Source organism: Octopus sinensis, linkage group LG6 (genome assembly GCF_006345805.1).
Source record: "Octopus sinensis linkage group LG6, ASM634580v1, whole genome shotgun sequence".
NCBI lineage: Eukaryota > Metazoa > Mollusca > Cephalopoda > Octopoda > Octopodidae > Octopus > Octopus sinensis.
The window spans coordinates 86013230-86036515 of record NC_043002.1 but is presented as its reverse complement, the minus strand read 5'-3'; the positions used below and the strand labels follow the sequence as shown (position 1 = coordinate 86036515).

At 35.0% G+C, this 23286-nt stretch overlaps 1 protein-coding gene across 4 annotated transcripts in view; it reads left to right on the top strand.

Moving 5' to 3' along the window:
- Nucleotides 1–23286, top strand: part of LOC115212841 (espin) — a 251507-nt gene that overhangs the window by 204452 nt on the left and 23769 nt on the right. For 3 of the 4 annotated variants that reach the window (XM_029781611.2, XM_029781612.2, XM_036504123.1), the window contains 2 exons: nt 8232–9285; nt 22600–22632. In XM_029781611.2, the coding sequence (XP_029637471.1) occupies nt 8232–9285; nt 22600–22632 (1087 nt within the window). The remainder of the gene's footprint in view (nt 1–8231; nt 9286–22599; nt 22633–23286) is intronic. The other variant, XM_029781613.2, reaches the window with a different exon arrangement.

The window sequence follows — 23286 nt, the reverse complement described above, 5'->3', positions numbered from 1 at the left end:
TTTATTTCACGTTGCTCCAGTTAACTCAGCTGTAGAAATGAGTTGCGACGTCACAGGTGCCAAGCTGTATCGGCTGCTGCCTTTCCCTTCGATAACACTGGTGGCGTGGAGAGGGGAGGCCGGTATGCATGGGCAACTGCTGGTCTTCCATAAACCACCTTGCCCAGACTTGTGCTTGGGAGGGTAACTTTCTAGGTGCAATCCCATGGTCAGTGTCATGACCGAAGGGGGTCTGGAAAGGTGCTGGAAAATAATCATCTCTTTTATCACTTTCAATTTCTCCTCCTTACTGTCTGTTAGGACAGTTTCTATAGAATCAGGTCTATCAGAGACCTTCTCGTATCACACATTAGTGGTCTCTCATTTTGAGAACATTGATGAAATTAAAATTGATGCAAAGCCTTTGACTATTATTAGCATAAATTTATTGCTAAGCTGCAAGTCCATGGAATCCATCTGTTATCTCCTGGATTGGAGGCGTCTGTCAGACTTCATTGCTGTGTTCATAGACAAGGCTCTCTCTAATCAACATGTTATCAACTCTGGTGTACACGTAGAGTTCATTCGGTCTCTTACACTCTTCTTTCTATAGATTAATTATCTATATACTATTATTGCTAACTACATACACTTCTATGCAGATAACCCCATTATTTATGCATCATTAAGGAGTCATCCACATTCAATCTAGGCACCTTTTATCAAATGTACACTGTTTCTATGAACAGAAACATAGTAAATCACACTATAGTGGAATCACAACACTAAGATACAATCACTTTACCTATCTATGAACCAATTAGAGAGCCTCAATGTGGACACTGACTTGCTAGAAACAGTTGCTAAGTTTGGCCTGAATTATGTCCTACCATCTTAGAAATGGAAGTTCCTTGGATAATGTAGTTATGGGCGGCTCTTACTCAGCACCACAATGCTTACAAGCCCATCATCCAAACCATAAAAGATCGATTCATTCATTGCACATCACACAAGTTTTTTCTACCTTCCAAACTGCAGTCAATCTACAAAACCTAAATGAAGCCCTCAATGGTGTATTGCTTTCACATCTGGTACAGCTGCTGTTGCACAGAGAGACATCTTAGGTTCCATCCAGAAAAGGACTACTCAACTTATATATATACATACATATTCTTTTATTCTTTTACTTGTTTCAGTCATCTGACTGTGGCCATGCTGGAGCATCACCTTTTTTGTCGAACAAATCGACCCCAGGACTTATTCTTTGTAAGCCTAGTACTTATTCTATTGGTCTTTTTACTGAAACACTAAGTTACAGAGACAAACACACCAACATACAAACACACACACACACACACACACATATATATACATAATCAACGGGCTTTTTTCAGTTTCCGTCTACCAAATCCAATCACAAGGCTTTAATTGGCCCAAGGCTATAGTAGAAGACACTTGCCCAAGGTTCCACGCAGTGGGACTGAACCCACATATATACATATATACAAACATGTATATACATACATAGTGAAATAGAAATGAAAGTATTCAAAGTGAAACCATTGAAAGTGAAACAAAATAAAAGTGAAACTATTAGATCACATTACAACAGAGATGTTATTTTTTCACTTTTGGCACGTAATACTGAAACAGTGTAAGAGATCGCTCTGGGCTTGCATTAGGTAAGAAGTTTAAAAGTTTTCTTGCCCATGACACTCAATGGACCCTAAGTAATGCATATATAAAATTTGAATGAAATCGGTTGAGTAATTCTTGAGTTTTAGTGATGCACACATACACACAGATAGACAGACATACATTCTCAGTTTTATATATATATATATATAAGATATGTATAAACCAGCGTCGCCTTACTGGCACTTGTACCTGTGCTAGTAGGGTGCCAAGAACACGATCCGAGTGTGATCGTTGCCAGAGCAGCCAACTGGCTTCCGTGCCAGTGGCATGTAAAAGGGCACCATTCGAGCGTGATCGTTACCAAAGTCGCCTTACTGGCACCTGTGCTGGTGGCATGTGTAAAAGGATTCAAGCGAGGTCGTTGCCAGTACCGCCTGACTGGCCCCGTGCCAGTGGCACGTAAAAGCACCCACTACACTCTCAGAGTGGTTGGCGTTAGGAAGGGCATCCAGCTGTAGAAACTCTGCCAAATCAAGACTGGAGCCTGGTTCAACCATCTGGTTCACCAGCCCTTAGTCAAAATCGTCCAACCCATGCTAGCATGGAAAGCGGATGTTAAACAATGATGATGATGATGATGATAAACATGTATGACTGCATGACTTAGAAACAGTTTACATGAATGACTTACATTACTATATGCTTTTACGCATATCTATTTAGAATTTCTTTCTTGAGTCTCCTGTATATTATAATACACTTTTATATTCTTCATTAAATTTATTCTTTAAAAAAATAAATTTATTTAGTTATATAAATCAAGACTTATTTTCCAATTCTGTAATAACTTTCAATCATTTTACAGTAATGCATTAAAAACCCTCATGTAGTGAAAGTGAATTAACAAGTGCCAATAATTTTTGTTGCTGTGAAGAGTGAAAATTCTTGATATTTCAGGCACAGATCCCTAAACCTCATGGGAACTAAACTTATTGACATGTACATTCTGGCATTTTATTAAGATTGTTGTCAACACAGATTTTCTGCAGTTTCCTCAGATTTCAAATTTTACTCTTAATCAATATAAAGCACTTACATTTTTCATTACTTGAAAACCATATTTGTTTCTTCTGCCTTGTGGTAAGAGCAACATTTTATTTTTAGCACTGCTTGTTGCCATAATTTGATTATCAAATGACAGTTTGCAGATTTGTAATTTTAATACAAACTTTCTGAAAGATTATATTATCTCATTCTCTCCCTAATGGAAATTTTCAACCAGTCAAGAGTGGCTAACTGCAACCTAAATGCAGAATAATTGGTTTTAAATATAGTTTGTTTTGTTTTGTTTTTGCTTTTGTTCTTGTTCTGTTTTCTTCACTGGAGTGAAAAAATAATGAGATGAAAGTGCCAAACCAAGCAACAGCAAGATTTGTTTGAACTGATAACAGCCATTCAGGGAATGTATAGAGTTTTGTTCTGTAATTAAACTTTGCTGCAATAATAAAGAAACTAGTACCAGTTTGAGTTTGCAAACTAGCTAATAATGTGTGTGTGTGTGTGTGTGTGTGTGTCTTTATTTGAAGGTATGTGGCCTGGTGATTAGGTTGTTGTATTCATTATCACAAGATCGTGATTTCAATCCTGACTGAGTGGTGCATTGTATTCTTGCTTTTTCATTTCACAATGTTTCAGTCCACTCAGCTGTAAATGAATAACCTTGTGATGGACTGGTGTCCCATTCTTGGAATAATGCTGGGATCTTGGTTACTTATATAGGCCATGAAAACTGGATTTCCAGAACTATGAGTTCTAGGACTCAAGACAGCAACGCCCAAGGATTTGCTTTCTATCTAGGCACAGGTGTGACTCTGTGGTAAGAAGTTTGCTTCCCAACCACATGGTCTTGTGAGTGTATTTGGCAGACAGAAACTGAAAGTAGCCTGTTGTATTTATATGCATGTGTATGTGCATATATATATATATATGCCGGTGGCACGTAAAAAGTACCATCTGAATGTGGCCGATGCCAGTGCCGCCTTGACTGGCTTCTGTGCCAGTGGCACGTAAAAAGCACCAACCGATCGTGGCCGCTGCCAGCTTCCCCTGGCACGTAGTGGTTGGAGTTAGGAAGGGCATCCAGCTATACAAACACTGCCAGATCAGACTGGAGCCTGGTGCAGCCTCCTGGCTTCCCAGACCCCTGTCGAACCGTCCAACCTGTGCTAGCACGGAAAACGGACGTTAAACGATGATGAGGATGATGATGATGATATACACTCATGTTTCCCATGGCATTTAAACAGCTATATTTGGCCAAAATATTCTACCTGTTTTATGTACAAACTGGCCAGATCTGACCTATTACTCCTATCCTACAATTTCATCCTAAAAATAAACAATCATATCATTGAAATCTTATAGTTACAAGAGAATTCTTAGTTTATTCAAAACAATTTGAATAATTAAGCATTACATTCAACAGAGTAATCTGAATACTGAAGTGTTAGAATGTCACCTTCATTATATTAAAACCATCAATTCTTAAACTAACCTGCTTGACGGGCTCATAGAACTGACCCCTTTGCTTATCTGTTAATTGAAATTTCTTAGGAAAAGTAGATGTCATGGATACTGATCCATCTGGAAACCGCAGTTGTGATCCCTGTGCCAGTGGCACGTAAAAAGCACCATCCGAATGTGGCCGATACCAGCGCCACCTAGACTGGCTTCTGTGCCAGGGGCACGTAAAAAGCACCATCCGAACGTGGCCAATGTCAGCTTTGCCTTGACTGGCTTCCATGCCCGTGGCACGTAAAAAGCACCAATCCGATCGTGGCCGTTGCCAGCCTCGCTTGGTACGTAAAAAGCACCCACTACACTCACAGAGTGGTTGGCATTAGGAAGGGCATCCAGCTGTAGAAACACTGCCAGATCAGACTGGAGCCTGGTGCAGCCTTCTGGCTTCCCAGATCCCCGGTCGAACCGTTCAACCCATGCTAGCATGGAGAATGGACGTTAAATGATGATGATGATGATGATGATGATAAGAGAATGGAGGGAACATCACCTTTCGAGTAACTCAGGATAGGTAAAGGTAAGCTTGCCAAAGTTTAATGCAGTTTAAATATGTAGATGTAAATAGTTTGGTATTGGATATTCATCATGTACAGTGTTCCTAGTCAATTGAATCACCTTTGTATGTGGACAGTGGAAATAAATAGACAAAATCCTTTCACTTTTATGAAAAGATTAAAAACATATGGAAATCCTACATACAAAAAACTATTTCCACTTACATGGGAGCTCTGGGCAAAATGTTATAATGCATGATTATCCTTGGGATATAAGTAATGTGTACATAAAGATTGGTGAAAATCGGTTGAGAATTGTGGAAATGTATGCGTTAGTCATTATACATGCACATGCTGCTATTTATATATACTAGATTACCTGTAGCACTAAAACCTGATTTTGCAGAAAAGAACTTATGTAGAGATTGATGTCAATATTGCATAGAGTAGTTACAAACAATAGATGAGTAGAAAGACGTCGACCGATCAATTAATTGGTTGCTCTGGGAACGTAGTATTCACTCGTCGACTGTTAGAGCTTCTGTAGTTCATCTTCGGTTTAACATCCATTTTTCCATACTCGCATGGGTCATGTGGAATTCTGTTGAAGTGGATTTTCTAAGACTAGATGCCATTCATATCACCAGCCCATGCCTGTTTCAAAGCACAGTAATACTTCTCCATTACCAGACATCATGCGATATCAAGGCAAGAAGACAGTAGCGTCCATATGCATGCACACACACACATGTATATATATGTATGCATGTAAGCATATATATATTTGTGTGTGTGTGTGTGTGTGTATGTATATTTATATATATATATATGCATCTATGTCAGGTTGCTCTTGAGTGCTACTGGTACCATATAGTCCAGTACAACCTGTTCCATGGTCAGATCATCAGCGACTAAACTGGCAACCCCATCAGGCCTGCTTGGTGAGATGGGTGCTTGTTGAACACCCTGCAAGACAAAAAATATGAACCATCAAAGAGCAAAGGAACTACAATGTAGTCAATGGCCATTCAACTATGTGTGTTTGTGGAGTGCTTGTGTGCGTAGTGTATATATTGCATTTTAAATTCTGTGTGTGTGCATATTATATATATTGTATTTCAGCATATGTGTATACATATTGTTTATTGTGTTATTAAAGTGTATATATATACACTTTAAGCCCAGAGGGTGTGCTACCACTGACAAGAGAAGGGGCAAAGGTGGGTATCTGACACCTCAAAATCAGTTGCTTTGGGCAGGTGGGGCTCATCAACCCAGGAGGGCAGCCCACCTGGGGGAAGGGAAACACTGATTTCAAACCTCTGCTGTCTTGTGGGATACCTGATCACAGAGATGACTTCAGGAGTAAACCTCGAGGAAAAATCAGGAATTGGATCCCCTAAGGCAGCTCGATGTTGACTTCAACTTCGTCCTGGCAACTCCTGCAACCATGTTGGCACCAAACTGTAGTGGCCTGCTGTTTCTTTGGGTTCGTCAGCAAGGTGGAGAGGGGGGACAAGTTGCATGGGCAACAACGTGATACCCATGGTCAGCCATGACCAAAGTGGCCTATGAGGATATATGCATATATGTGTGTGCATGTGTATATTTATGTATATGTTTGTTTGATATACACAACAGACATCTTTCCGTTTCCATCTACCAAATCCACTCGTAAGACATTGGTCAGCCTGGGGCTGTAGTAGAAGACACTTACCCAACATACCACACAGTGTGACTGGACTTAAAAGCCAGGTAGTTGGGATGCAAGCTTCTTACCACACAACCATGCCACATTTTTAAAGTGAAAGTAGATTAAAGGAGTTGATTATACTTTTGAGGAATGGTAATATTTTAATCAAGATCATCTAATTTCAACAAAAGAAGAAAACTGTAAGGATCTTTTTTCTTCTTCGGTCTTAGGCTGACCAATGCTTTGTGAGTGGAACTGGTACACAGAAAGTGTAAGAGGTCTATTGTTTATATATGTGGGTGTATGTGTTTGTTTTTTTGCTTAGGTGTTGTGTACATACATATTATGTAAAAACAAAGTCACTGAACTAGTCATAAAAACAGTTTGTTTGTTTTGGTTTTTTTGTCACAATTTGCTATAGAAACATGTCCAGCCAATAAGCTGTCTGTTGTTTGAAAGGCTAGAGGAAATATTACCTTACATAGAAATAAGTGAGAGTTGACAATAGGAAGAGTGTCTAGCTGTAAAAAAAGCTGCCTGTTTAAGTTTTGTCTCACTCTATGCCTGTATGGAAAAATAGATGTTAAAATGATGATGATGGTAATGATAATAATGGATGGGTGAATGAATATTTGGGCATCAAAAAGGGCTTGAAAGTTGAATCTTGATTAGAAATCCACATAGGGAGGTATTTAAAAATTGAATTTTCTTACTTGAAAATCCAGTTATTGAAGAATAAATGTGCGATGTGAGATTTATTATTAATATGGATGTTTGTGGGGTTTTTTTACTATAGAAGCAAAATATTTTCCTCTTTAACTGATTTCCATTTTTGTTCAAAAGAAAAAAGAAAAGATAGAAATGATTATGTTAAGCTATCAGCATTTTCAGTACTTTTACTACTTTTGTACTAAGTATGATATTTAGAAAACATAAAATGACCAAAAATAAACAATCAAAAAATATGTCAACCACTTGTCAATATATAATAATTTTATCTTTGAAGAAACTAATAGTTTAGGTGTTCCTGTGTGTGCTGACTACATAATATGGACAGAAGTAAAAAGCACTTAGATAGAATAAATCTACCAAGCAAGTAAAAATGATGAAAGCTCTTGTACATTACCTTTCAGTAATGGAAAATGACACTAGAGAAGATTTGTTAAAACATATATAACTGGAATGATTATTGACTTCTTTGCATTGTATCTTAAATAAACTAAAATGGTTCCGATTAAGTAAGACACAAAAATGTTTGTTTTGCTCTTGTGTAAAAAATTTCTGAGTGCACTGTAAATTCATTTAAAAAAAATACTTATATTTCTGTACTCATTTATTTATATTCCTTCTCTCTGCCTGTCTGTCTGTCTGTCTGTCTCTCTGTCTGTCTCTCTCTCTCTCTCTCTCTCTCTCTCTCTCTCTCTCTCTCTCTCTCTCTCTCTCTCTCCTCCTATATATGTACCTATGCATACAGATGTACATGCATATACATGTAACATCCAACTGTTCATTCTAGGAATAGAGGATCTGTACCTATAATTTCTACATTTCGAAATTATTTTTTATATTATTATTTAATGGTTTTATATGTAAAATTTAAATCCTTTTCAAATTATATAAATCCCATTTAATACAAATGTTAAAATAAATAGCAAAAAAAATCAATATTCCAAATGTAAAAAAAAATTATTTATGTTACGTTATTAATTATCAATGCATAATATTGAAACAGTATTCCTCAAGCTGTTCATCATTATGTAATATTATCATTGCTATTATTTCCCAATTAACTTGCAGATGAATTATCAAATTTTCAGTATCTAACACGCAGTTGTATTTTATCTCAGTTGCAGAACACATAAAACAGTCGTCGTCAATACCACCCCCTCCACCTCCACCAGCAGCCAGTTCTTATTGGAAGACTTCTTCATCTCGCTCTAACCGTCACTCAACGTGTGTAAGTTTCAACTCCTCCTCGTCTCCTTCTGCATCACCCCACAATTCTGCTTCTCTGAGCATTGGAGCCAGCTTGCCAGCACATACGATTTCATTACCAGCTTCTGCAGTGAGAATTTTGCCCCCACTAACAACAAACATTATTCCACCAACACCTCCTCCTCCACCAACACCACCTGCCCCATTCAGCTTCCCATATTTAGCAGAGAAATCTGCGATAATTCCAGGAGCTTCCAATAGTAATCAGCCATCGACTTCGAGTTCATTGAATGCTGCTGAAGATGACAAGCAAGATGCAGAACATTCTTCCACTTCTCCAGGTCAAAAAATGAATCCTTCACAGGTCCTTCCATCTTCTGACTATCGTAGCCGTCCAATAGAAGGTTCTGAAGACTTCTATTCCTGGTCTAGCAAAGGAGATTGTAGTGGGCGTTCATCTATTGAGAAAATCCAGATAAATAAAAAGTTTGCTCGAAAAATGGATCCTGTGCAAATTAGTAAAATTAATAATAACTATACAACCTCCATCCAAGTGGGTTCCAAGAAACTCTCAGAAGCCAATGCTGAGAAGCTGCCAAGTCACTTTGATAAAGAAGAGGAGGAGATTGCTCGAATGACTTCAGACATGCCCAAATACTTACACTTAAGTAACCCAAGTAGAGAAATGGGCTGTTCTCCTTCGCCGCCACCTCCTCCACCACCACCACCACAGTCTCTTATTGAAGAGCTGGAGAAAAGCTTTTCATCATCACAGGACACTGACAGCCTCTCTATGCAAAGTGATACTGATGACCTACCGCCGCCACCACCTCCACCACCTCCTCCTCCGCCGCCGCCTCCGCTGCCTCCACCTCCTCTCTTTCAACATTCTTTACCATCATCATCCTCTCCCATGTCTGCTGCTTGCGAAGTAAACAGAACTGCACCGTCATTGTCCAAATCAAGGTAGATATATACCTTTTAAATTTCTTTTCTTTTAAAATTTTCTGTTTTGTTTTCAACTAACAATTATCATAAAATTTCAACAAAAACATCATTATTAAGCATATCTTCATTAAATGCATATACATTCATATATTTTCAACTCCCCATTATTTAGTGATGATATTTACAATGTGATTATAAAAGTCACAGTATAGTCTTGAAGTAAGTTTTTGGAGAGCTAAATTTATAATTTAGCTTTGAATTCAAGCTCCAGCTGTAACCATTTCACTTACATCTCTAATTCACATCAGGAAGGTAAACATGATTATTTTCCTTTATCTATAAACATGAGACATTTGAGTGTGCCATACATAGTCATACACATGCACACATATATTTAATTTGTTCTAATACATATCATAGTCATCATTTTTACATCCACTTTTCTATGCTTGTGTGGGTTGATTAGATTCATCAACACAGCATTTTGTCACTAGTTGTGATTCTATGATATCACCTTTGTGAGGTTCAGTATCTGTCTTCTTTGGTCTTCATTTTCCACAGACTCCTTCCGTGGGATCTCTTGGCACTCCTCTATTTAGCTATATTCCTCCATATGTATCGCATATCCATACCAAAACAGCTGCTTTCTTGCACACATCTGATTTTCTTTATATCCACCTTTTCTCTCAACACATTTGGGGTTTACCATTCATGCACACTAACATTACACACAAAGCAGAGCTTGCTTGATTCAATTCTTTGCAGCTTTTTCACCTCCTCCACATTCACTGCCTATGTATTATTGCCATACAACATTACACTCCATACACAAGCATTGTATAATCTGCTCTTCACTCAGTGAGATAATTCACTAGCTCCCTGAATGTTCCCATTCTGTTCTTACTCTGGATTTTATGCTTTTGGAATACTCACCTCCACTGCTATATAGGTAACCTAGATCAGTGCTTTTCAAACTTTTTGCTGGAGCGGAACCCCAAGGAAACATTCCACTGGCTCGAGGAACCCCTGTGCAATAATTTAATAGTCTTATGCACACATATCTGCACAAGAGAATTAAAAATTACTGCCAATTTTAGCAGTTTTGTAACTTCTTGCAGAACCCCTAGACTGTACTGGCGGAACCCTAAGGTTCCGCGGAACCCTGGTTGAAAACCACTGACCTAGATAATAGAAGCTATCAACTCTTAATCATTTGAAAAAAATTTTGCAGATGCTCTTATTACTAACCACTCCTACCCACTTGCTACCTACAAAGTTTCTCTTTTCTACCAGTTCAGTTATAATACCACTGTAACTCTAATGCTCCCATGGATTATGTTGGATACACCACATGAAGTTCTCAACTTACTCTTTTCCTGTATACCAAGTGTGACCACTTTCCCATTTGGCTATATTGTCCTATCTTCTTTCCTACTAACACAAATTTTTGTTGCTCTGGGTTTACTTTAAGGCCTTAGATTCTAGGTTTTGCTTCTGTCTTTGGAATTTCTGTTATTCTCTTCCAGAAATTGTTAGTAAAAAAACAGTGCAATTGGCTGTAGGTTTTCAACAGGCCAACCACCAATGTAACATATTTCTGAAGTTGAAGGTGACATATACACGTGCGTGTGTGTGCATGAGTGCATGTGTCTGTGTGTGTGTAGTTAACACATTCCTTTACACTAGAACGAATATAGTGTTGGCTGCAAAATTTTTCAGTATTTTTCATTATTGCCTTTGCAAAAACTCATCAAACTAGACTCCAAATTACATCAGTGAACTACCTGACACAGTGTTTCAGTGTAGTTTTGCCTCCTCAGTATCATTTAGAGCTAAGCTGGAACAACTGTTCCTGTGCAGAAAATAGATAACTATAGATTTGTTTTGTTTTGGGATTTGGTTTGCAAAGACATAAAAACAATGAAATTAATTTCTTAGAATTTTGTCTCTGGGAATAATTGCTCCTAACAGGCTTTATGTTTGAAAAGACACCAAGCCAAGCCAAGCTCCTAATATTGGAACTCAGCTAGATGCATTTTTCATGCAAAATCTATGGGGAGATATTTTTCTCTGAGAAAATCTTACTGCAGATGCTTTTCTCATTCTAGTGTGCAAAAACGTATTAAAAATAAATGTACACATCTTTACTTTGGTTCATGCTACTATATGAAAAATTGTTTATATGATATTTAGTTACACCATCTCACATACATTTCATTAACATAGGTGATTATAGGTTGCATAATGCAGATTAAATAATCAACACTTACTGTCAAATTGTCAGAGACATTTAACTATCATATGTAATACTATCAGATTGAAAACATGATAGCATTCACCTTTGTGGAGAGGACTAGTGACACTTGTGAGCCATCTCCATGATGGTAAATACTGTCACCTTTACCCAGGCCCTCACTCACCTGGAGTAAAAATCAGGAGGTTTCATGAAAAGAGATGGTGAAAGACTGATAGTTGTAATGGAGTGGTAAGCTCTGCCTTTTTGTCTCTTTCTCACCCTAATTTCTCTCTCCCTTATGTGCACACACACTCTCTCTCTCTCTCTCTCTCTCTCTCCCCCTTTCTCACCTATCTTTTTTTGATTACATTGTATACATAACATCATTTGAATACTATAAACATTATTGAAAAGATAGCATACCAAATCAACTTTCATCTCAGAACATAATTTGCTTCACAATTAACTTTGTTTATAAAATAGTCAGGTATTATGCTCTATGAATCAGACTGATCCACATGTATGTGCATGCATGCACACACACAAACACACACACACACACACACACACACACACACACACACCACACAGTTGTAATGATGAAGTCAAACCAAATAGTGGTATTTTGAATTGGTTTGGCTTTGTTATTACAACGTATACAACTTGATACCAGTACAAACTAGCCAGCAGAGATTCCACTCATGCAGGTCCTCTAACAATGATTTGGAATAGTTTGTGAAATTCAACATGAGTCAAAAGTCCTGGTACCATACACAGCTTCTTCTTAGCATATACATATGCATATATATATTGGTTCGGTACTTCAAACAGGAGAGATAGAACTCCAAATATGAGTATCAACATCATCATTATCGTCATTATTTCATGCTCATATTCCATGCTGACATGGAGTAGATAGCTTGACTGGATCTGATAGGTCCAAAGATCAATATCTTCTTTGGCAAGGTGTTTATGACTGGATGCCCTTCCTAATACCAACTAGGTTGCAGTGTGTACTGGATGTATTTTGGGATCATCAGCACTATTGAGGTGCCGAAAAGCTCACATATATATATAGGGGATATATATATATATATATATTGTAATATTGTACAACCCCAGCTTTCAATGACTTCATTTGGTATTACAGGCCATGTGTAAGAAGGACTTGTGCCAACTTTTAATGTATGGAGGAAAATTTACTATATGGCTAGTCCCTTTTATTCTCACCTAATGATGTGCCAACTTTACCCACAAGGCAAGGACAGCAGCCTTGAGAATGTTTTATATATATGTAGAGAGATAATTATTTTCTGATATTTTCCGTTTATATGAAAAATATAAAATATTGTTTCTATATGTTATATTCATATTTGAATGAAAATTCATAATATTCATGAATTTTAAGTTGGTTATATTTAATTTACTGTAATTTGCTTCATTAAGCTTTGTTATGCAATGGTTATAACATTAGGTTCAACTAGTTGTCCATGTTAAGTGTTCTTCAATCCAGAAATACAATCCTTTCTGAGAAACCATTTTTTTGCCATCTGCCAATGCTGATTGCACGCTCTTCTAACCTATTCACAAATGAATTATGGCTTTTGTTAGCCAAGTAACATGTAAATCACTTTGAGATCTTTACACAACATCCATTCATATTATTTCTTTCTTCTTTTTTATGCAAACTTACAATTTCATTACTTCCTTTTAAATGAACAAAACAAACTTCTGGCATAAATGTCTATATCACTCTTCAACATTCAGTACTTAGCTTCCACACCAATTCCAAAATGTCTTTGGAAAAACAGAAAGAGACTCTCTCATCTTGAAAATTAAACAAAATCTTTCTCATACTTTCTGTATCAAGCAAAGACATTGAATGCCTGTAGATTGTTTTCAAGCAGGTTGGACTTCAAATGTTCTGTTGAATTTAGGGAGCAGATTCTGTCACCTAGGCTTATGTTAATGATTTATGCCTTCTTCAAAACTATTATCATTGTCTAAATTTAGATCTTAACCGGGATTATAATGATCCAGGCTGTTGAGTAGATGAGTAACTAGAATAACTAGATCAAAGAGTACAGATTTGATTACTGATTACATCTGGGTACTAAAAGCTTTCTGTATTCTTAGAACTATAACCTTGAACGTTGCATGCACAGAAGTTGTAGTCAGTGATAGGATTTCATGGTTCATATACCATCACGATTCTAAAAGTCAAGTGTTTTCTTTTTACCATGACTTCAGTTTCTCAATGCAGCAACTCTTATGTGACAAATTTGGTGTACAACAACTTTTGTCATGGTCTCCTACTTTTATTTTGAAGTAAGCATGATAAAAAAAATGTTGATTAAAAAAGTTTGTTACATCTTGTCTTTGCTTTTAGCAGCAGATATACCACACACATACACACACTCACACACACACACACACACACACACACACACACACACACACACACACACACACATATGTGTATATATATATATATATATATATATATATATATATATATATATATATAAAATATGAATTAGAGATCAAACCATTATTATGCAACTCAAACAGTGATAGACAAAAACCAAAACATAAATAACAATAATATATATTTCATATCTTTATATTGTGAAATTTGATTTAATACTAAATTGAATTTTTCCCTATAAGTTTGGAGTTATATTCCCTAATATATATATATATATATATATATATATATATATATATATATATATATATATTATATATATATATATATATATATATATATAGCAAAATATATATAGACTAGACACTATTAATAAAACTGAAAAGTGATTTTATGATTTATCTCTAAAAATTCCTGAAATATAAAAACAAATGTAAATTAGATTATTTAAAGCTAATATGGTATTTAAGTTCGCAAAATATACATCAAAAAGCTTTATTGTACATTTTGTCAGTTAATGGGATAAGTGTTCAAAGAATGTATAAAAACATACGAAAATACAAAAAGGTTTCAGTAATAGCTATTAAACTGTGGATGGGGGCAGGGAATGCATATAGTTTTTTCTTTTATATGGCATACCAAATAGCTTTAAAATCACTTCTCAAAATGAAAATGAAATTTAATGCAATCTGGTGTAATTTGTTTAAAGTTACATGATCCAATGTTCACAAAAAATAATTTGTCCCAAATTAGATTTAATTAACATTTTAATTTTTCTATCTTATTTAGATTTAAAATAAATACTTAACAACAGAAGCAAATATTTTGTGGAATATAAAATATAAGCCATGCAATTTTTTAATGAGAAAATAAATGGATTGAAAAAATTGTATTCATCTATATTATGTTAGCAATATAGAAATAAAATGTATAATACAATTTTTACATATTGTGAATGTCTGCAAAGAGCAGAACAAAGAAATTATTGGTTGGTCAAAATATGACACAGTTTTTATGTTGTTATTTTGTAGTTCAGATTAGCTTCTATAGTATTTATTAATTAGAATCTAGATGAGTGTTTGTTTTTTACTTTATTGATATCAATCTAAATTTCCTTTTGGCTTAATATCTAAATTTTGCTATTTGAAATAGGGATAACAAAAATATTAGCTACAGAGATAATAATTTATTTTAATAGAATAATCATAAACCTAAACAATGGAGATTGAATAAACTGTTATTTTATATGCCTGCATTTATAAATGGTTTGCTTTTATTTTGATGTTTAAACTGACTTGCATGTCTTGTAAAATTTATATCTGACAATGTTAAAACATAAACTTGTGATTTCCTATCCCATGCATTTGTTTTCTTATTTTCAAATTTATGTCATGTTTTCATCAGAGGCTATATTTTGTGATTAAAATTTAAATGATTACAATGATGAAGATGGTGATGATAATAAAGTTATTGCTTACAAAAATCAATAGGAAGAAATATATCCTCTTTGATGTTAACATGTCATTTGATGGCTGTATAAGCTAACTGTGAACCCATTGATACTAGAATAACTAGAATTATAGAAATAGATTGTTTTGGTGGTTGGAGCAACAAACTAGTCCTCTTATTTTGTATTTTGTTTCCTTCCAAAGCATGTCTTTCTGACAGTTCAATACTTTGATTGTTTTCATTATATTATTACTCCATCCATTACTTTTAGAAGCCAGTTGCAGCTTTTTTTTATTTTCTAAATAAGTTGGTGATTGTACTGTTTAGTTTTTCTGGTTGCTTTCAACAACATAGTGATGTTGACAACCATTTTGACATAGATATAAGGACTAGACTATCACACACATTTCTGCAGATGCCTCAAAAGAACTACTGGAATGAATAAATCCATTTTCTGCATTTTTAATTACAGTAGCCTTGTATCTCATGAATTGTCTAGATTGAAAAGGGAACCACAGAACTTTTACTATAACTAATTTAGTCAGAAGAAAAAAAGGAAGTGCTGCCAAACTGGTACAAGAAAATTATCCTCTAACTGGAGACCTGATCCAAATGCTTGTGATGGAATGGATTCTATTCAATATATCCAATGACTTCATTGTGATATTAACCCAGGAAACTGGGTCTATTACTAAAGTGCAGATCTGAGATCATCTGTACTCTTTTGGATGGTTTTTCTTGGGAATAGAAAATAAAAAAGCTTGTAATGCACCCTACGTGCTTGGATTGTTTTCTTGTCTGTAAATATGGATAAGGGGAACTCAGTTATCAACAAACAACAGCTTTAGGATAAGTTCTGTCTCTAGACTTTGTATGAACAAAGAAATAGTGGCGGTCAAAGATGCATTCCTCTACATGGATCCTGAAAATAGAAACTCTCTATTATATCATTGTTTGATACTAATAACATCATACTGGAATTTAGGAAAAGATAGAGACATATAGGAAATACAAATATTCCTATTGTAGTTAACCCAACTTTTCAGGCTTCAACTAATTGCGGGAAAAAGACATCAACCAACCATTTTTTCCTGTTGACTACTGGAGCAGTACTCACTTCCATATCTTCTCTGAGTTAGGTCCTGTTTCAAGATGTCACAGATATTTAATCTTGCAGCTAATGCTTTCATCCGCCCTTATCCCTGACACACTCTCTCTCTCTCTCTCTCTTTCTGTCACACACACACACACTCATACTTTTGATTTCTTCTGCACTAAACTACCTCTGTCTGTACATCAAAGAAATTTCCAACCACACCAAATCAACTCACCTGACCCTGCCACAAACAGTTGTATCTCATCAAGTCAGCTAATTGATCGAAACTAGACCAGTTCTAAGCTTCCTATGATTGCAAGCATCAATCATACCTTGCCTGTAACTTATCCTGTACAGAATAAATGATGGCAGACCATCATGCTAGAAGTAGTAGCCAAATCTTGCTCAAATCACATTTTCCTGACCTAGGAAAAAAGGATATGCTTAACCCTTTTGATATCAACCTGCCTGAAACTGCCCCTGGCTCTGTAGTACAAATGTTTTGTTTGCAAAAGTTTTGAATTAAAATCTTCCACCAAACCATAGTCACAATTTATGTTCCTAGCACTAGCTTAATGATAACTAAGTTATTTTCACGAAATTCTTTGTTATACTCTTTTACTCTTTTACTTGTTTCAGTCATTTGACTGTGGCCATGCTGGAGCACCACCTTTAATCGAGCAAATCGACCCCAGGACTTATTCTTTGGAAGCCTAGTACTTATTCTTTCAATCTCTTTTGCTGAACCGCTAAGTTACGGGGACGCAAACACACCAGCATCGGTTGTCAAGCGATGTTGGGAGGACAAACTCAGACACACAAACACACACATACATATATATGACAGGCTTCTTTCAGTTTCCGTCTACCAAATCCACTCACAAGGCTTTGGTCAGCCTGAGGCTATAATAGAAGACACTTGCCCAAGGTGCCATGCAGTAGGACTGAACCCGGGACCATGTGGTTGGTAAGCAAGCTACTTACCACACAGCCACTCCTACATCTTAAAATTAATTGAAAGAAACACAGAATATCTCAACAGAAATATGGTAACAAAAGAGTTAATACGGTTTTGGATTTCTTGCCCAAAGGAAGCTAAGAGAATTGTTGCTGATGGAATACCTTTGATTTTAATCTGCATAGTCAGAGCTGGAACAACTGGAACTATCTTCATTTAAATGTCTTTGCTCATTCCAGATACAACCAAAGTCTGTAACCTAAAATTCGCCAAGTAGTCCACATGTAGCTGTGTTACCTAAGTAGTTCACATGTCGCAGAATTGCTGCCATAGTTTGTATGTAGCAGTGATACTACCGTAGGTTACATGTAGCTATTGCCATCATTCACATGTAAGTGTGTTGCAACCATAGTTCACATGCAACTGTATTACTGCAGTGGTTCATATGTAGCTATATTGCTACATTAGTTCACATGCAGCTGTTGTTGCTATGGTAGCTCACATGTAGTTGTGTTGCTGCAGTATTTCACATGCAGCCACACACTGCTGCAGCAATTCACATGTAGCTATGTTGTAGTAGTTCAGGCACCAAACAAGGCCAACAACAAATGAAAGAAAATTTCTTCCCCTCCCCATCCCCCACCAATTCTTATAATACTACCCTCTGAAAAGGTAAAAATCAATGCCTCCATGCTAGGCCATCTTAGCAGCATTATAACCCCTTGGCCAAATTATGCACTAGGCCCTATAGTATTTATTTATTGACAACAAGCCACAGCATGTGTAGGTCAGTATTGGGCTCCTAAACCCATGGCATCCCCGTATGACAGTCCAGTGTGTCCATACCTTAAGATAACACTGCTTTCATGCATGACTCAGCCTGCAATCTTTCCCACCTCCAATTGCATCCCTTCTGAAAATTTTCTCTAAATTTACAGACTTACATAACCCCTTGACCTATATGACTCTATAAGCAGTTTGCCCATGGACGGACCTTTCATGTATGCTACCCACTTTGCATCCAAGGCAAACACTTGATAAAATCCCTTCCAAATTTTTCTTATCCACTCCATCAATCTCACCACTACATACCAAGTATAGAAACACTTCTTGCTGCTCCCAAACCAACAAAGCCACCAATTTTAGCTATCAGCTTCCTCATTCCTCAAATAGGGACTAACTCTGGAGTGTGCTGGTTTAGCAAAAATGGTGCTAAGTCTGTTTTTGCCAAATTCTCTATTACTTCAAGTGTTATTCCTGTATTCACTTATATTTATAAATTACTAAATTACATAATGTTTATAAACCAAATGATTTGTAAATACATTACTTTTAGATTTCAAATATTTTTAAACTGTTGAAATATGCCGCTATGACTCATTACCTCTGCCTATTTGTGTTCTTTTTGATACTCATCCTGTATTTTAGTGCTTTATTTAGTACCAAAAAAGCTCTCTTATAATATGAATATTTGACTAGTGCAGAATTTTTTTATTATTTTTTATATTTGGAAACATGTCTTTCATTTTTATTATTTAAATATTTAGTTTGGAAATAATCTTATGGGTATGAAATTTCAAAAACTAAATTTGTAAAATATCGAGTTAGTTGATTTGTAAGAGTTCCTGACGAAAGCATATTAACATGTTAACTAAGTTTATTCATTTTATATCTTTTTTTCCATGCTGGTATGAGTTAGATGAATACATGTTATTGAAGCTTTATTTTATAGCCAGATAACTTTTCTCATGTTAGCTCACTTGTTTCTCAACTAAGAGATTATTCATTCCACTTTTACTTTAAAAGTGCAGAGCTAGGTGGGGTTCACTGACAGGGAATATCATTTACAACTCACTGCTTTCTATTGCAAAGCATAGACTCTGAACAGTCATGCATACACACACACATCACACACACACACACACATATATATATATATATATATATATATATATGTGTGTGTGTGTGTGTGTGTGTGTGTGTAGGCACGTGGCTTAGTGGTTAGGGTGTCAGCATCATGATTCTAAGATTGCGGTTTCGATTCCTGGACCTGGCGACGCGTTGTGTTCTTGAGCAAAACACTTCATTTCACGTTGCTCCAGTTGACTCAGCTGGCAAAAATAAGTAACGCTGCGATGGATTGGTGTCCCGTCCAGCTGGGGAACACATATGCCATAGAAACCAGGAAACCGGGCCCATGAGCCTGGCTAGGCTTTAAATGGGCGCATTTATTATTATATATATATATATATATTCAGCTATATATATGTATCTTTTGTATATTTACATATACGACAGGTTTCATTCAGTTTCTGTCTACCAAATCCACTCACAAGGATTTGGTTGGTCCAAGGCTATAATAGAAGACACTTGCCCAAGGTGCCATAGAGTGAAACTGAGTCAGGAACCATGTGGTTGAGAAACAAGCTTCTTACCACACAGCCATGCCTGCAACTCTAGCCACAGATGAGTGACAGAAAGAAGCACTCAGCATATTTAGTAGAAGTTACATATATTATTTAAAACAGTTTGATTTAGCTCCATGCAACTTACAAGTTTTGTAGCTCACTAGGTTCAAGTGCCTAAACAAACTAGTTCCTGTTATGAACTTAAAAAAAAAAATTAACCTGCTCAGAACTGAATCAAATTGTTTTTAATAATAATAATAATAATAATAAAGATAAGCATGAGCATCCCCTGCGATCATAATATCTCGGCGAAAGAATTTGACAAGCTCAGAAAATATAAAGACCTGCTCATTGAAATTGAGAAAATGTGGCATCTCAAGGCGGTTACAATATCAGTAATCGTAGGAGCACTAGGAATGATCAAGAAGGGAACTGAAAATTATATGAGAATGATCCCTGGCTTACCATCCCTGCAAGAAATGCAAAAGATTATCTTAACTGGTACATCACACGTATTGAGAAGAGCATTGTCGATGTGAGAACTATTACTACTCATGTATTTTAATTTAACTTTATTTCTATCAAAAAAAAAAAAATGAACGAACTAGTGAGTTTAGTTTAATGGCCTACCAATGTATACTATGAGTTTCTTTGCCCTAGGAGTCGGGAAGACATTCGGCAAGAAATGGAAGCAAATTTGAAAGAAGAAGAAAAACCCATAAATAATAATAATAATAATAATGTGTGTGTGTGTGTGTGTGTGTGTGTGTGTGTGTGTATAAGGCGAATTGGCAGAATTGTTAATGCATTGGACAAAATGCTTAGCAGCATTTCCTCTGTCTTTACATTCTGAGTTCAAATTTCATCAAGGTAATGTTTGTCTTCCATCCTTTCATGGTCAATGAAGTACCAGTTGCATACCATTGACAATGTAATCACCCCACCCCCCGTATGCAACTGGTATTTCATTGACCCTGCAAAATTACAGGCTTTGGACCTATAGTAGAAAGGATTATTGTGTGTATACACACATATGTATGTATATATGTATGCATATATTGTATGAAAAGCTTCTAAATAGTATTTCTGACTACTAAATTCACTCATAAGGCATTGGACAGCTTGGGGCTACAATAGAAGGGGCTTGCCCAAGTTGTCACACTGTGGGACTGAACCCAACACTATATGGTTGAGAAGTGAAATTCTTAACTTCATAGCCATGACTGTACTTATAGAGTGTGATATTTACATTTCTGGATACAAATACATAGACCTTTTGCTAAGATGACATGAGAACTCAGTTATCCTAGGAAGTTCATTGTTGAAAGACTTGTTCTCAAACTAAAAGTTTGTCTTTTTAAACTTATAATTATTTCATCATAAAAAAAAATTTATAAAAAAAAATGTTTACATGGTTTAATCTATCACATGGGAGAAAATATAATTTGCAATAGTTTCATTTGAATTAAACACTTACTCCATTATTTCATTTAAGTCTACAAGAACCAAAAACCTGAATTGCATAAAAATTTTTATCCTGACAAATAAAATACATGTACATATTATGACGTAAGCTTATAACTTTAATGTTATCATTTGCAGTTACTATATCTTAACAAGACTACCCTTGGTTCTAAAATACAAAACCATATGAGTTTAAAGTGTTCTAGATGAAATCCTTCCATCAAAATTTTATGTTAATTTATGTTCTAAATTCCAACTTAATAATAATAAAATTATTTTAATAAACTTATTTATTGAATTCTTTATTATTTTCAAAATTAATTGAAATATAAAAGTAGTATATTTCAACAGAAACATGATAACAAAAGGGTTAATTTAATTTCCCTCATAAGTCTCATTTGGCTGATATATTACATTTAAAAGTTAGTTGATATTTTAAACTTTTTTTTAATATTGTATTTTGATTAGTAAATAGAATAAATTAATTTTTCTTTTAATTAGAATATATGTATATCATATTAGAATATATATGCTTTGATACTTCTAATTAATATTATGATATATATATATATCATAATATTAATTAGGAATATGCATCAAAGCATTATCCTGTTAGTTTTCCTTGTTTTCTATAGAGCCTGTGTATATAAGCCACTGGCAATTAAACTTTAATGTTTTAAAACTGTGAAATGTTAAATCAATAGATGTAATTAATAAATATATAGATAATTTGCTTGCAATATTTTCTCTCTTGATTTTCATTTGATTGTTCATTTACTATAAAAACTCTTTAAAATAATCTAATGTTCTTTTATAGTAGTTATATTTATCGTTCATGTGAAAAATGAAGCTTTTGTTAATGTGTTGAAGTTTAATTATGTGTGTGTGTGTGTGTGTGTGTGTGTGTGTTAAATGTTTATCACAAATTAACAAATAGTGAAACAAGATGGCAAAATAATGCCTTGTGATATTTATATATCATAGAATTAAATTAATATATAGTTCTCTTCCCTCCAAAATAAAAACACAACACTATAGAATTGCTCCAGTAGTATTATGTTGTTTATTTTTCTTTTATTATTACCTTTGATTTTCTTTTTTTATTTCCTGTCAGATTTTCTTAACAAGACTATTATTATAAGAATTTAAAACTTTTACTGCAATTAGCAGTGATGTAAAATGTAATCAGAATTCTAATTTGTTGATTAAAAAAAAATTTAAAAAAAGAATCACATTTCCTTTTGCAGTGATATTAATTTTTAGTGTTTGAATTGCTTTCAATTCCTTTTTTAGGTCTTTGCTGGCATTCCTCACACCACCTTCTAGGTCAGCTATATTCTCGTGATATTTGTTTGCTTGGAATGGAAAATACATTTGTTTTGCTTTATTTTGCAATAATTTTATATTGTGGCAATAAATTTTTTATTTTTTGCTGTTGACATTTAGCTTTTATTTGGCTCCTTTTACCTTATTGTTCCTTGTTTCCCCAATGATTACCTACCCTTCTTTTATTTCTTCAATAATTACATCCCTTCCTTTTTTCTTTTCTTTTTGCTTTCAGCGTCTTCATTTGCTTTTCATTTATTATTAGTTTAACACACACACACATATAATATATATTAAATACACATAAACTCTTGAACTAAACTGTACTTATATGGTTTGAAAATTATGATGATTGTTGTAGTTTTAGAATAGTTCAGAAGTTCTAGTGAAATGTAACTAACACCTAATTTCTAATTCCTTCACCCTAGTGAAGAGTAGGATCCTTACTTAAGTAACTAAACAAATTAGACTCAAGCCAAGAATATTGTTCTAATATAGTTTAATTTAAAATTATTATAATAAATTTCTATTTGAACTAATCTTATTCAGTTTGTATTTGAACTGGTCTCATCAAGTTCTTTGAATAAATTTATTAGTTTTGGTGTATCTTTCTTATAGTCAGGTTTTTATTTCCACAGTTTCAATATCATTGAT